At 37.8% G+C, this 14,000-nt stretch overlaps 1 protein-coding gene across 1 annotated transcript; it reads right to left on the bottom strand.

Moving 5' to 3' along the window:
• Positions 1 to 4,401: 4,401 nt before the first annotated feature.
• On the bottom strand, positions 4,402 to 13,747 carry LOC130904708 (palmdelphin-like). Its single transcript, XM_057817652.1, has 3 exons — positions 13,575 to 13,747; positions 6,410 to 6,491; positions 4,402 to 6,081 (listed from the first exon to the last, which is right to left on the bottom strand). The coding sequence occupies exons 2-3, from the start codon at positions 6,453 to 6,455 to the stop codon at positions 5,279 to 5,281; spliced, it is 849 nt and encodes a 282-aa protein (XP_057673635.1). The 5' UTR covers positions 6,456 to 6,491; positions 13,575 to 13,747; the 3' UTR covers positions 4,402 to 5,278.
• Positions 13,748 to 14,000: the final 253 nt, after the last annotated feature.

Raw genomic sequence — 14,000 nt, 5'->3', positions numbered from 1 at the left:
TTGTGTGCAGATGAGCGAGGTATTGCTCGTGTCGCGTTCAAGAACTGCTCAGATTTCTAGCCATCAGCCACCTTGCAGTCCGCGACAATGTGGACCCCAGCACGTCTAATGTACATCAGTCTGATAATTCTGAGCCTTTCTAGCCCTACTACAATAAAAAATAACAACAGAGAGAGACTGAGAGTTGTTGAAGAAGAGCTTCATGTGTGTTTCTTCAATTCCTGCCAGGATATCGGCTTTGTGTTCATCTAAATAGGCTCAAGTTTCACACATAGTAAGTAGAAATACTGTATAGAGAAATCATTATATAATTAAATATTATGTACAGAAAGTTATTTTGTAACATTATTGGTTTGTGGTGTGCCGCGACATTTTTTTCCGATGTAAAAGCGTGCCGTGACTCAGAAAAGTTTGAAAAACACTGCAGTAATGGGCCCTTTGCAAAGAATACTCGATCTGCTGATGTTTCCAAACCCTGAATCTCCTGCCAGATGCTCTATTCTCCACCAACGAGTATTATCTTGAGGGGGCCACTGATTGGCATGTTTCTATTGATTTGTTTGTTTCTATCGTGACAAGATATTCAAGATATTCAAGCACCTTATTTGGTTTTAGAAATAAGAAATGTGAGGAAAAAATTTAATTATTACAAAATATACAGTTCCTTAACTCATTCTTTGCTATTGACAACGTTAGACATTCAATTCATTTAAAGTGGAAGGACTGGCTGTGAACATCCACTGAACTAATAGAGTACTATACAGTTATGGTATAATTGTATTCCAAAGTAATCTGTTTTACTGAGGAGCAGGTTTAAATCGAAAAGTCTATTTTTACACCTGTATTGCAAAGCTTTATGTCTAGGTTGTAGTTAAGGATTATCAACATAGGCATTAGCACCTTTAGCGGCAGGACATTAAATGAGCTTAACCTGTTTATGACATCGTCCTGTTTTGTATGCTGAATGTTATTTTATGATTGAGTAAATCTTCCCATGACTTCATTTTCATGGTATGAAACCAGCTGTGCCTTCAGATGGCTACTGTATGACCCAAGCACTGTGCAGATAGTCATTCATTTGTCTTAAAAAATATAGTAAAGTTTTATATTCTATAGATATAATTTTTACAGTACCACACAATTGTAGTAACTGGCATTCAAAAATCATACAAGGTTAGAAGTATGATCTGTATAAGGAAACCCACCTGATTAAAGAATTGCATTCATTTCACGCCAACCTCAGTGGAAATAAGATTTAACCAGATGATAATTCAGGGGATCTACTTAGCATGCACTAGTCAAGGTGATTCATGACTCATGTGCGATGGGGCTAAACAAAATCTCTCTTAAAGACAGGACGTCTAATGAGGACACTGACATCCAATTTTGAACGTGTTGTACATTTTTAATAATTTAGAATGCAAATTACTATATCACCCTTATCTCAATTTCTGTTTATCTATGAAAGGTCAATAATTTTTAAAATTAACTCATTGGCTGACATTGACGGCCCGAGACATCCAATTCGTTTTGAGGGAGAGGGCGAATGAATTTGATCATTCGTCCCTTCCATTCATAAGGAATTGGACGTCTAGCGCTGACAGTGGGTGTTTTTAACCCTTTCATGCATGAATTATTTATTATATTTTTCTTCATTAAAAAAAAAAAAAAAAAAAAAATTTTTACATTTATATAGGGCAGGGGTCTCTAACTTGCGGCCAAGGGGACAATAGTGTTTCCCGCACGTATTTTGCAATGGGCAAAAAAAAAAAAAAAAACAGTATATAAATAACTTTAAAATGAATGAATTAACTGAAAGAATCGTATTGAAAAAAAAAATGCTTATAAAAATAAAAAAACAAGAGTAGTAAAAATATATAAACATCAATAATAAATAAGTAATAATGATAAAAATAACTAATAAGATGTAAACCAAAAAATTAAATGTCAAAAAAATACATTAAACAAATTGTAATAAATTGAAAAAAATAGAAGAATAATATTTCAAAGAAGTGTGGACCACGTGCTGCTCTGGGTGTTTTATTTTTTTATTTTTTTATTTTGTGACCCCACACAGCTTAGCTCTTCAGCTGCCATCAATGGCAGTTAGACATCCAATCCATTTTAACTGGAGGGGCTGGAAGTGATCGAATGATCCCAGTGGATCAGATGTCTATTAATGTCAATAGGTGTTTTGAGTATCAATTTTCCTTTTTTTACTTACTACCACAACACATGCTCCATAACCTAGGCTGGTGGTGAATGTGTTAAGCTAATGATATATTTTCAAAAGATGTCAACTGTAGTAACCACTGTCCATGAACAGGTTAATATACGTGCTTCTTTTACTAACTACCGAAACATACATTGTGAATACTGTACAATACAGCTAAGAGCAGATGTATTTGCACCCCTTGTGATTTTGCAAGTTCACCCATATAGAAAATAGGTTGAGGTATGAAATTTCAATCATACTGTAGATACATTTCCATTTACAGAGACATAATCTAAAAAAAAAAATCCGGGACTCACATTGTATGAATTTTAAAAATAATTTATTTGTAATTTACTGGGGTTCATACATATTTGTACCCCTGAGAATCAGCAATAATTATGACACTCAAAGAGTTCTCAGTCTGCCTTAAACAACTCTACCTTTACCCCAGTAGTAACCACCCGCCACCTGTTTGAGCTCATTATTGTGACCTGTGCACCCCACAGTCAGTCATAATCCAACTGCTACCATGGGCAAGACCAGAGAGCTTTCACTAGACACCACAGAAAAAAATGTTGAGCTTCACAAAGCTGGAAAAGGCTATGGGACAACTGGAAAGCAGCTTGGTAAAAAATAAATCAACAGTTGCAATAATTGTTAGAAAATGGAAAAGGCTAAACATGACTGATAATCTACCTCGGAATGGGGCTTCATGTAAAATCTGTCCTCATAGTGCATCACTTATGATGAGAAAAGTAAGGGCTCAGGCTAGAATTACATGATAGGAGCTGGTCAATGACCTGAAGAGAGCTTGATGCCCAGTTTCAAAGGCTACTGTCAGTAGAACACTATGGTGCAATAGTTTAAAATCATGCATTGCTCAGAAGGTTCCCCTGTTGAAGCCAGTACATGTGAAGGCCTGTCTGAAGTTTGCCAGGAACCTTCTGATTGATGCAAAGGGGTCATGTGAGAAAATAATGTGGTCAGATGAGACCAAAGTACTACATTTTTAGTGCAAACTTTACTTGTCGTGTGTGGAGGTAAAAGAAGGATGAGTGCAATCCCAAGAGCACCATCATCACAATGAAGTATGGGGGTGGAAACCTCATGCTTTGGGGCTGCTTTTCAGCAAAGGGGACAGGACGGCTGTACTCTATAAAGTAGAGGATGAATGGTGAAACGTTTCATTAGATTTTGAGCCACAACCTCTTTCCCCCAGTTAGAGACTTGAAGATGAGTCTTGGCTGGATCTTCCAGCATGACAATGATCCGAAGCACAGAGCCAAGCTGACGAAGGCTGCGTAAAAAGCATATCAAGATTCTGGGGTGGCCAAGCCAGTCTCCAGACTTCAATCCAATAGAAAATCTTTGTTGGAGCTGAAACTTGGTGTGTCTCAACGACAGCCAAGTGTGTTACCACGATGGCAGGTGTGGGTGTGCATTAGTCTTACCTGGGGGTGGGGGGTGGGGGGGGGGGCATCAAAAAGCTACAATTCTCAAGTAGGTCAAAATCCAGCATAGGGATACTGCACCTTAAAACATGTTTTGTTTTCTCCTTGAGATAATTGTTGTTGTGATTTGGTCTAAACAAATAAAAGTTGATTTGTTTTATTTGACTTGGAACACATCCATTACTGAACAGTATGGACATGCAGGTAGCAATGTTTTTTTTAGGTAACCTATTGTGGTTCCTCGGTTTTTTATTATTACTATTATAGTTATTATTTGCTCCGCAGCCCCTTTGAGCTCAATTTGACCCAATTAGAATGCTTCAAAATGCACCAAAATCGGCAGGCAGGTCAAGACAGGCGCAATCTTTGATACTGTGTAAAGACAAATTCCAATTACACTATGTAGCGCCCGCTAGCAGTCATTCTTTGTCCCGCTGACGCTTTGAGCCCTACTTTGACCCCCTCAGAATGCTTCAAAACTCACCAAACTCAAAAGCCAGGTAAACACTGGTGAAAACTTTGATAAAATGTACAAAAAAAAAAAAAAAATATATATATATATATATTTATATATATATATATATATATATATGCGTAAATGTGTGTAGCGCCCCCTAGGAACAAAACCAACATTTGATTTCATTTCATTTCATTTCATTTTTTTTTTTTTTTTTTTTTTTTTTCTAAGGTGAAGGAGGAGGTAAACAACACAAAGGTTAAAACACATCAATACTATATGAATGGGATACTATACGCGGTGCCCAGACTGCCGTTAGTACTACATCCAGTTTTCTTTGGGTGGGCAGAGCGTGTTCGTGAGTGGGCACTGCACCCCCCCCAGTAACGCCCCTGACGACAGCCCCGAAACATGACAGAACTAGAGAAGATTTGTGTGGAGGAATGGCCTAAAATCCCTGTCGCCATATGTGTATCTGACGTCTGTAACTGCAAACAAAGGCTTCTGCACTAAATTTTAGCACTAATTTTCTCAGGGGTACAAATACTTATTAACCCCAGTACAATACAAATAAAATTATTTGAAAAATCATTTTTTAATTATTTTTTAAAAAATAGATGATGCCTCTATAAATGGAAATGCATCTATGATTGAAATTTCCTCTACCTATTTTCTAAGTGGGTGAACTTGCAAAATCACAACAGGTGCAAATACTTCTGCTCCTCACTGTATATCTGGCAGTGAAAGAGTTAACAAGTTGATTTGCTACCATTTTATCCCTTCCAACAGAATGTAATATTTTCCCCCTCATGTATAAAGAAAAGGTCTTGACGTAAACAAAGACGTTTTAGAGTTGTTGACTGACGAGTTGCATTTGCATGCATATTGGATTGCTTGCTTTTCACCTCTAGGGGGAGAAAGTGCTTTTTTAAAGAGCTCAGTGAAACTGCCATTACACAGTTACTGTCAAATGACAGCATTATGCTGTCATAATGATGTGTGTGGGTGCGTATGTTTGTGTATAGTTAATAAAAATCAAAAGGAAGGAACAGATGGTCAGAAAAAAAAGTCTAATGTGTGTCAATTGAGTTAAGTGGGCCTCAATGATGCAGTTTCATTTTGGAAATTACAAGTTTGATCAAATTAGGTCACTTTTTACATGACAGAACAACACTGACAGGTCTTGCGTTTAGAAGGGCTTTTTCCATCCTCGGCAGCAGGCGCGGAGGATTTTTTATTAGCACGATCTTCCAGGACTTGAGATGTTTGAACATTTTCCTTCGGGGATATGTTTCGATACATATCGCTTGGATTCTCTTTTCCTGCCCCCTGATCTGCCACACTGTTTTCCTCTCCATCATCTGAGATGATCACTCTTTCAGCAGTGAGCATGTTTGGGTCTTCTTGGGTAGTTGTGGAATCAGTGTACCCCAGGAACAAAAGTGTAACTGGGCTTTCCTCCAAATCTTGATCCTCCATGGTCACCTCTTTTCCTGATGTGTCTCTAAGCACCATCACATTTGCATCCTTCTCAGATCTCATACTCGCACTGACCTCTGTCATCAGGTTAGCTTCAGAGTTAGGACTTATGTGTCTGTTTACCGACAGATGGTTTTCTTTAGACATAGACCGATTGACAGAGGCTTGTGTTTTTTTGACTGGAACACCGTTGGCTTCTGCATTATCCAGCTTAGGTTCTGTTTCATTTGCAGTGACCGTGACCTCATCTAGCATTACTTGCATCCCAACGTCATCAACAAAACTCAAAATCTGCCCGAGCTCTTCAGTTGAGGGATGAAAGCCTGACTCACAGACCGCATGGATGCTTCTCCTGCCGTCGTCAAAGACGGTGGTGGCCAGGGGCTCACTGACTGGTGTGGTCATGGGAGCCACAGACTTCACCACTGCAGCTCCTGTCTTTGGATCCCTTTCCACCTGAACTGTTAGCATTCCTAAAACTGCAAAACAAAAATGAGGAGAACTGCTTGGAGAATCTAAAATTGTGCAATTTACAAAAAATGGGGTGTAGAACTTACAGTACATTCTTTGTGTAATCAAAAGAAATGTTTAACTAATGTGTATCATAACATTCAATACTATGAAAAAAGTAATCGTTTACTTTGTAAACCCCTATAACAAAAAACATGTGAGCAACAATATAAGCAACAATGCCGATTATAGCACTGGCATTGGTTAGATTAGAACATTCATCTCGGTCTCATTATGTCTCTGGGATCGTCGTGATAAGCACATTTGCTGTTGATCGCTGCCATAATCCCGTCTCACCTGAGCGGCCATCCTTCCCACTTTCTTGAAACATTCTTTGTGCCATTCTAAGGTACTGTATGCTTGTCAGCCTCTTTGCTCACTGAAATCAGAAGAAAATTCCTTATCATAATAGTCACATTCAACGTGTCAAACAAAGTTTATTTATCGTCGCTTTAATGTGGTTCATCATTCACGCTTCAGCGAAAACACATTTATTTCTCATAATTGTTTTTTTAATTATATACAGACAATTAGGTGTGTTTAAGTTTAATGTTGTTTAAACTATGCTGTAGGATCAAAACAAACAAACAAACAAACAAACAAACAAACAAAATGTATAGACAGTATATACTGTAATTTTTATACTATAAGCCACCACCCACCAGATTTGGCACAAAACGTTCATAGATAAACCTCACTGGACTATAAACCGCAGATGTCCTCACTGTATTATGGGATATTTACACCAAACGATATTAACTGGTAACACTTTAAGACCAAATGAACCACCACAAAGCTTTGAACCAATTGGCTGCAAAGCGTCATTGCTTCAACAAGCTTCATTTGGCCATCCCTGCTCCCTTGGGGGAGACAGTCAACCTCTGCTGCCACCACCTGTCAACACTGTTGTTGTCCAACATGCCTCCTAGCATGCATTGCAGCACTACAGGTGTAAATAACAATCACATTTCGTGTTCTGTGCTAATTATTTATTCAGTTACTGTTCCAGTTGTTTCATTAATAGCTAGTTATGGTAATTGGTAACACTTTATTTGACAGTGGTGCCAAAGGACTGTCATTAAACACTTATCATTATGACATGACTAGGGATGGTAATTGATACGATTTTTATGATTCTGATTCCATTATCGATATTGCTTAACGATTCGATTCTTTATCGATTCTTTTATCGATTCTAATTTGGACTAATGGACTGTATAAGGTTCTGGGTTCAATGTATTTTATGGTGCATTCGCCTCAGGGTGTCGGTTAGAACACAAGGAGCGGAGAGTGGAGTTGGTTTTTGGCACTTTTAATCCGACTTGGCAACAGGCACAACTATATACAGGCAATGGCACTTGATATGAGAATCATTCAATGAGCAGATGAGAGCATGCATGGAAAGATGTTGATTTATTTGTATGTGTGTGGAAGAAGACTGGAATGTGTGAATATATGTATGTATGGCTCTTAAAGGAAAGAAAATTACATCATATTAGTGCTGATGCAATAAACAATGAAAATGGACTGTAAAGCAGTCAATGACACAGATACATGACTCGCACAGTATAATGAACACAAAGGTGGGTGGGCGCGAGCGCGCGCGCACAACCCGGAAGCACGCTGCGTGCACGTGCGGTCATTTTGGCCATAAAAGTGGCATAAACAAAGCACTTTTCACTTATATGGATGTACAACATCATCTTAAAATGCTAAACTAACACATTCCCTCTTAACACAAATGTGCAACGTGTATATAATGTAAACAACACTCTCCTTGATGCACCGAGGATGAGCGGGAGCAACCAGCCGACGTAACAGTAAAAACACGAAACCGTCGCGCTGATAACTGCTCTAACTTATCATAAGAACTTTATGACATGAAGAGGAAATACTTACATTCGTTCATGGACGCACACTGATTAACAGGTCGCCGCACTCTGCTTGAAACGCGCACCTTACGCCTATTCTCGGTCCCAGAATATGCAGCGTGTGTTACGTAGGCCCAAAACAGGAAGTAACTGACTGGTTGCATTGGGAATGAACGCATGCCCAAGGAACCTTTCTAACAGGAATGTTAAAATGGCTAATAAAATCGTTTAGGATTATTTTAGACGCATATATGGGATATTTTTCTTATAGAGTATTTGACGAGGAATACTATAGACCAGGGGTCCTCAACCTTATTTGCACCATGGACCGGTGTTATTTGGGTCTTTTTTTCACGGACCGGTGTTCTGACAAATTTTGCAACCCATCAAAAATTTCAACGATGCAGTTCTGCGCATGCGCGCAACGTTAAACATAGCCGCAAAATTTGCAAATGCAGCGATTCCAAAGTAAACACTAGAAACTTTCTTGAAAGAATGGAATATTAACTTACATTTGATCATGGAAGGACTTGTAGAAAAGTTCTCCTCAGATACATCCTGCCATGTAAGCTGCACACAACTGCACACCGCTCTCACCATTAACGACTTCGCCTTGTCCTTAAACAGAAGCCCGCTTCACAAAGATACGATGTTGGAAATTGTAGCATGGTTTTCATTGCTCTTGTAGCGATGTCAGGATATTCCAGAATGACTTTAATCCAGAACCTCGGTAGAGTTGTTATTTCAAATTTACGTTTAATCAGGTCGCCGTCATTTGGGATCTCAACAAGTTGATCTTCCTGTTGCACAGACATGCTCAAATCACTCGGTTTATTCACAAACGGGTCACGAATCCACTCCTTCGCAGTTCGTGGGTCTTCGAGGTTGTAGGCTCGTCAGGTGCCCTTTTCGTCGTAAAAATATCTCCAAAGACGTCTGTTTTTCAGTCATCTTCGCTTGTGTGGGGGTTAATTATTTCCGGGAACAAATGTGCTGCGCCTGCGGCCTAGCAATACGTTATTATGAGGACAAGTGCACATAGATATATTATATACACAAACAAGATATACTGCTAGCAGTCCAATCAATGGATTTCCATGACGACATTCTAATCTATCCCGTAGTATTATATCTAGAGTAGACAGGGATATTAGTGTGCTAAGCAGAGGCACAGGGTTAATTCGGCCAGAATGCGGTCGTTATTAAATTATTATTTCTGTGCGGCCCGGTAGCAAATGCGCCACGGACCGGTACCGGTCCGCGGCCCGGCAGATGGGGACCCCTGCTATAGACTCATTAATAGACTTTTTTGGGGGAAAAAAATCACCATTTCTGTGAAAATCCATGCAGAATCACTCGGTGACGACTCTTCAGATTATACTTGGTGTGTGGTCACTATTTGAGTAATCATGTAGTCTTACTTGTTGATTCGACTGTGTGTAACATGCATAAATTACGTGACATAATTTGTGGTGGTTGGAATCGATAAGAGAATCATTAGATAAACTGCCAAACGAATCCATGGAATTCAAACACTCGGAACTGGTTCTCTATATGAACCGGTTCCTGATTCCCATCCATAGACATGACACTGTTTTGAGTGTTAATGAGTGCTTATTACAGATGTCATTTTGTGTTATGCGGCAAATTTTCTCACTTTCGAATGGATATAAAAGATCCAAGCTGGACATAAATGGAGTTACTGACATAATTTGCTAGATGACACTTAATGGCATCTGTCATAAGCATTCAGTAATGCTCATGATAGTTTCATGTCATAATTATGACTGTCTTATTACAATCTTATATCGCTGCTTTCAAATAAAGTGTTACTTATGAACCCAAATAAATCATCAAATAAGCCACACCGATCTATAAGCCGCAGGATTCAAAATGACAGAAAAAAGTAGCGGCTTATAGTCCGAAAATTACGGTATATGGTCAAGATGGTTGATTTTATTATTATTTTTTTTAAATCAATTATAGCTGAGTCTGTAAGAGTATCCCCATGATAAATGGGGATCACTGCATAGGGTAAAGGGAAAATGACTATTTGTCCTCATTCTGCCTTTAATGGTTTAATTAAAGCAGTGGGCAATTCCACAATAAACGTGTAATCAATACAGTAACATGTTGCTTACCATTACTTATACACTACCTCATCTATTACAGGGTTGTGGAATTTATTCCTTTCTGTATTTTGGGACCGTATGCTAATTTACTAATGGTATTCTTAAATGGTCTGCTGCCGTGCGGAGGGAGAATACATAAGTGATACCGCCCCAAATGAAGTGTAGCTACTTCTTAGCTGTGACTCCATTCTGTCACCTTGATTTAAATTTCCATTCTTCAGGGAAAGACTTAGTTATGGTAAATTATTATCAGCCTAGAAATAATAGAGGCAGGCCTATTTATGAAGATCCAGAGAAGGGATGAAAGTTGATTGGATTAGTTATAACGCTTGTTCTTTTGAGGCTTAAAACAGTAAGTCAAAAAATTGATAAAATTACATTGTTAATTAAACGTAGTTCATAGTTAATTTTATTAGTTTTGCCTTACATTATGGCGTTTATGAATGAGTAAATTTTTTTTTATAAAAAGTTATCATGTTTGTTGTTGTAACTGTAATTGTGCTACCATCTACCATTGGCAACTACCATCGCCTCTGGACTATTACTTGACATTTTTTAAAAAAGAAATCCATGCATGTTACACACTAATATGTACTAATTATGATCACATTAGGATCCAGAAACACAACCTCCGTGACCCTCGTGTGGATAAGCAGTACAGGATATGAATGATTGATTGAATGAATGAATGAATGAATGAAAGGTATTTGCTTCAACGGCAAAATACTTTCACAAACACTGAAATAACCGTAATTTTCTATAACTATAAGCCGCTACTTTTTTCCTTTATTTTGAATCCTGCGGCTTATAGTCCAGTGCTGCTTATTTGTTGATTTATTTGGGTTAATAGGTAACACTTTATTTGACTGTGGCATCATAAAACCGTCATAATTAAGACATGACACTATCATGGGCATTACTGAATGCTTATGACAGATGTCATTAAGTGTCATCCGGCAAATTATGTCACGAACTCCATTTATGTCCAGCTGGGATCTTTTACATCCATTCAAAAGTGAGATAATTTGCCGGATAACACTAAAAGGCATCTGTTATAAGAATTCAATAATGCTCATGACAGTGTCATGTTATAATTATCATTGTCTAATGACAGTCTTAACGCGTCACTGTCAAAGTGTTACTAAATACCATAACTAGCAATTAATGAAACAACTGGAACAGTAACTGAAGAAATAATAAGCACAGAACATGAATTTTGATTGTTATTTACATTTGTAGTGCTGCAAAGCATGCTAGGAGGCATGTTGGACAACAACAGTGTTGACAGCAGGTGGCAGCAGAGGTTGACTGTCTCCCCCAAGGGAGCAGTGATGGCCAAATGAAGCTTCTTAAAGCTTTGCAGCCAATTGGTTCAAAGCTTCATGATTGTTCATTTGGTCTTATGACAGTCATATGATGCCGCTGTCAAATAATGTGTTACCTGTTAATATTTTTTGGTGTAAATATTCCATAACAGTGTGGGGACAGCTGCGGCATATATTCCAGTGCGGCTTATCTCTGAAAAAATGTCCTTTTTGTGTCAAATTTGGTGGGTGGCGGCTTATAGTCAGGTGCGCCTTATATTGCAAAAATGACGTTACCCGGAACAACACACATTACCGGAATAAAGAAGTCGAAGAACCATTTGAAAATCTGTAAGTTCTGTGAACTGAACAACAAGCAATATAAGCATGTGCTAAAATTTACTACCATAATTGAACACTATAAAGTAATGCTATTACAAAGTACTCTTGTGGGTTATGGAAAAAAGTCAGTAAATTCCGTATTGATAAGGAAGCTTAACTCACAGTGGGTAAGGAGTGCTAAATCATTGGCTGTCATTGAATCAGTGGGAGGGCTAGCAGCGAATGAACAAAAGTACATTCACTACCACCCTTCCAGCTCAAATGGATTGGATGTCTACTTGTGATAAAATCATTTAAATTCAGCAGGAGGATGAAAAGAGCCACATGTTTGGACGTCTGTCATCATCATCATTGACAGTAAAAGAGTTAAGGACTATCTTCAATGCAACCAGTGGCATTAGTAAAACATGCCATGGAGCTAAATATAACCTGCCAATGGGACTGAACAGAGGTCAGAATGTGTTTGAAAAGGCTCCACCCTGGACACTTGAGTATGGCGTTGACTAACAGGCAGTCACGTTTGGTAAGAGTCTACAAATATGACATTGCAAGTCAAAGCATCACTTTTCAAGTTAAACTGACACCATGTGAAGTTAAAGAATCCAACACGTGTCTATATTACTTATCTTGTTCAGAGTTGTGTGGAAGCTGAAGTCATCCCTTCTGATTTCCAAACAGATGAATACATTGACCTAACTCAGTGGAAATGTATATTCATATTCATGACAAATACAGTATCTGTCATTTGTTTTCATTTAATAGTTGTAGATTGATCCCACTATATATGGGTTCATTTTTTTTGCATCCCTCGTAGCAGTTATTAATAAATTAATTTTTATTTTCATGTGATACATATATCATACGCAAAAGTCCAAAATTAACCTACAAATCTACAAATCAACATAAGTTGCCTCAATGAATGTTACTACACTGCAGCAATAATAGTGTTTTGGAAAAAATACTAATTCAAACATTGGATGGACAGGGATTGGTTTGCATGGTAATTAACCATGTATCCTCTCATTTGTGTGTGTATGTTTTTAAATTTCTATTTCTTTATTGGTTTCTTGTAATTATTTATTGCTTATTTCAATGTGGTGTAAAGCTCATTGAATTGCCTAAAATGAAAAAAATGAAACATTGGCTCAATTTAAAAAATATTGGCTAATCAATCACACCTAAAATCTTACTGCTAATACAATGTAAACAAATTAATTTACAAATTATATTACAAATTAATTTATTTACATTGTATTTGCAGTAAAATATTAGGTATGATAGCCAATGTTTTATAAATGTTTAGTTTCTTCAGTGTTGTGTTAAATTGTGCTATGCAAATAAATTTCCCTTACCTTGGTAACGTCAGATTTTTCTTTTCACATGTACAACCCCCCCACACACATACACACACACCCCCACACACCCACCCACACACACACACAAACTAGTGGAAAGGACTTGGCTAGCAAGAAAGATACATGCCATCCACAATAATTGCAATAATCATCAGACCTTGAGATTAATACCGTGACATCAATTCAAAACGTGAGATTGAAACATAATTACCTGATTACTAATGATGTGATACAATCTTCACACATTTCTTGACAGGAAGTGCATAACAACATGTGGCCTTTTTATTTTAGATAAGTCTCCAACGCTTTTTTACCCAATTGAAAAATCAATCAAATCAAACAATAAACTAACCACAGAACCTCTCAAGAGTCTACTGAAGAACTTCACAAATAATTACTTGACATCTGAAAAAATGATTTCAAACTATGTACTTTCAAGTAGAGTTATAATGACTTACCCCTCAGTTTAAATTTCCAGTCACTAGCTGCTTGAAGAAAAACTAGAATAAAAGATAAAATTTTGCTTGAGATCAAACATTGTGAATTTTTTTTTATCTTCACAAGACTGTTGTAGTAATGATAGTAGGCTACACCCACTGTTTCGTCTTACTACGGGAACACCCCTGAAAAACCAACAAGACTTCTTTTGCATGAGGTACGAAATGAAGCAGAGAGGGGTTGGGGGATATTTTTACAAGACAAACTGATAGATTATAGTGGGCAGATATATCTGGCAGAGTGTACAGATGCCGATGGAAATAGTTCAATGACACAGCACATAGTATGCGTGCTCCCACTGTTGCTATCTGCACTGATAATGTGAGCTGTAAACATGCCTTAGTAAATGAATTTATCACTAGTAGGCATCCGATCCATGTCAGCCA

This window comes from Corythoichthys intestinalis, chromosome 16 (assembly GCF_030265065.1).
Source record: "Corythoichthys intestinalis isolate RoL2023-P3 chromosome 16, ASM3026506v1, whole genome shotgun sequence".
NCBI lineage: Eukaryota > Metazoa > Chordata > Actinopteri > Syngnathiformes > Syngnathidae > Corythoichthys > Corythoichthys intestinalis.
The sequence above is the reverse complement of the archived record's forward strand: the minus strand, read 5'-3'. Positions and strand labels throughout refer to the sequence as shown.

What these genes read in the sequence shown, in the direction of transcription:
- LOC130904708 (XM_057817652.1), bottom strand. Translation starts at nt 6,455, where the DNA reads ATGGCACAAAGAATGTTTCAAGAAAGTGGGAAGGATGGCCGCTCAG. An exon ending in TGGGAAGGATGGCCGCTCAG is followed by an intron (nt 6,082 to 6,409) that starts GTGAGACGGGAT and finishes TTTGTTTTGCAG; the next exon opens with TTTTAGGAATGCTAACAGTT.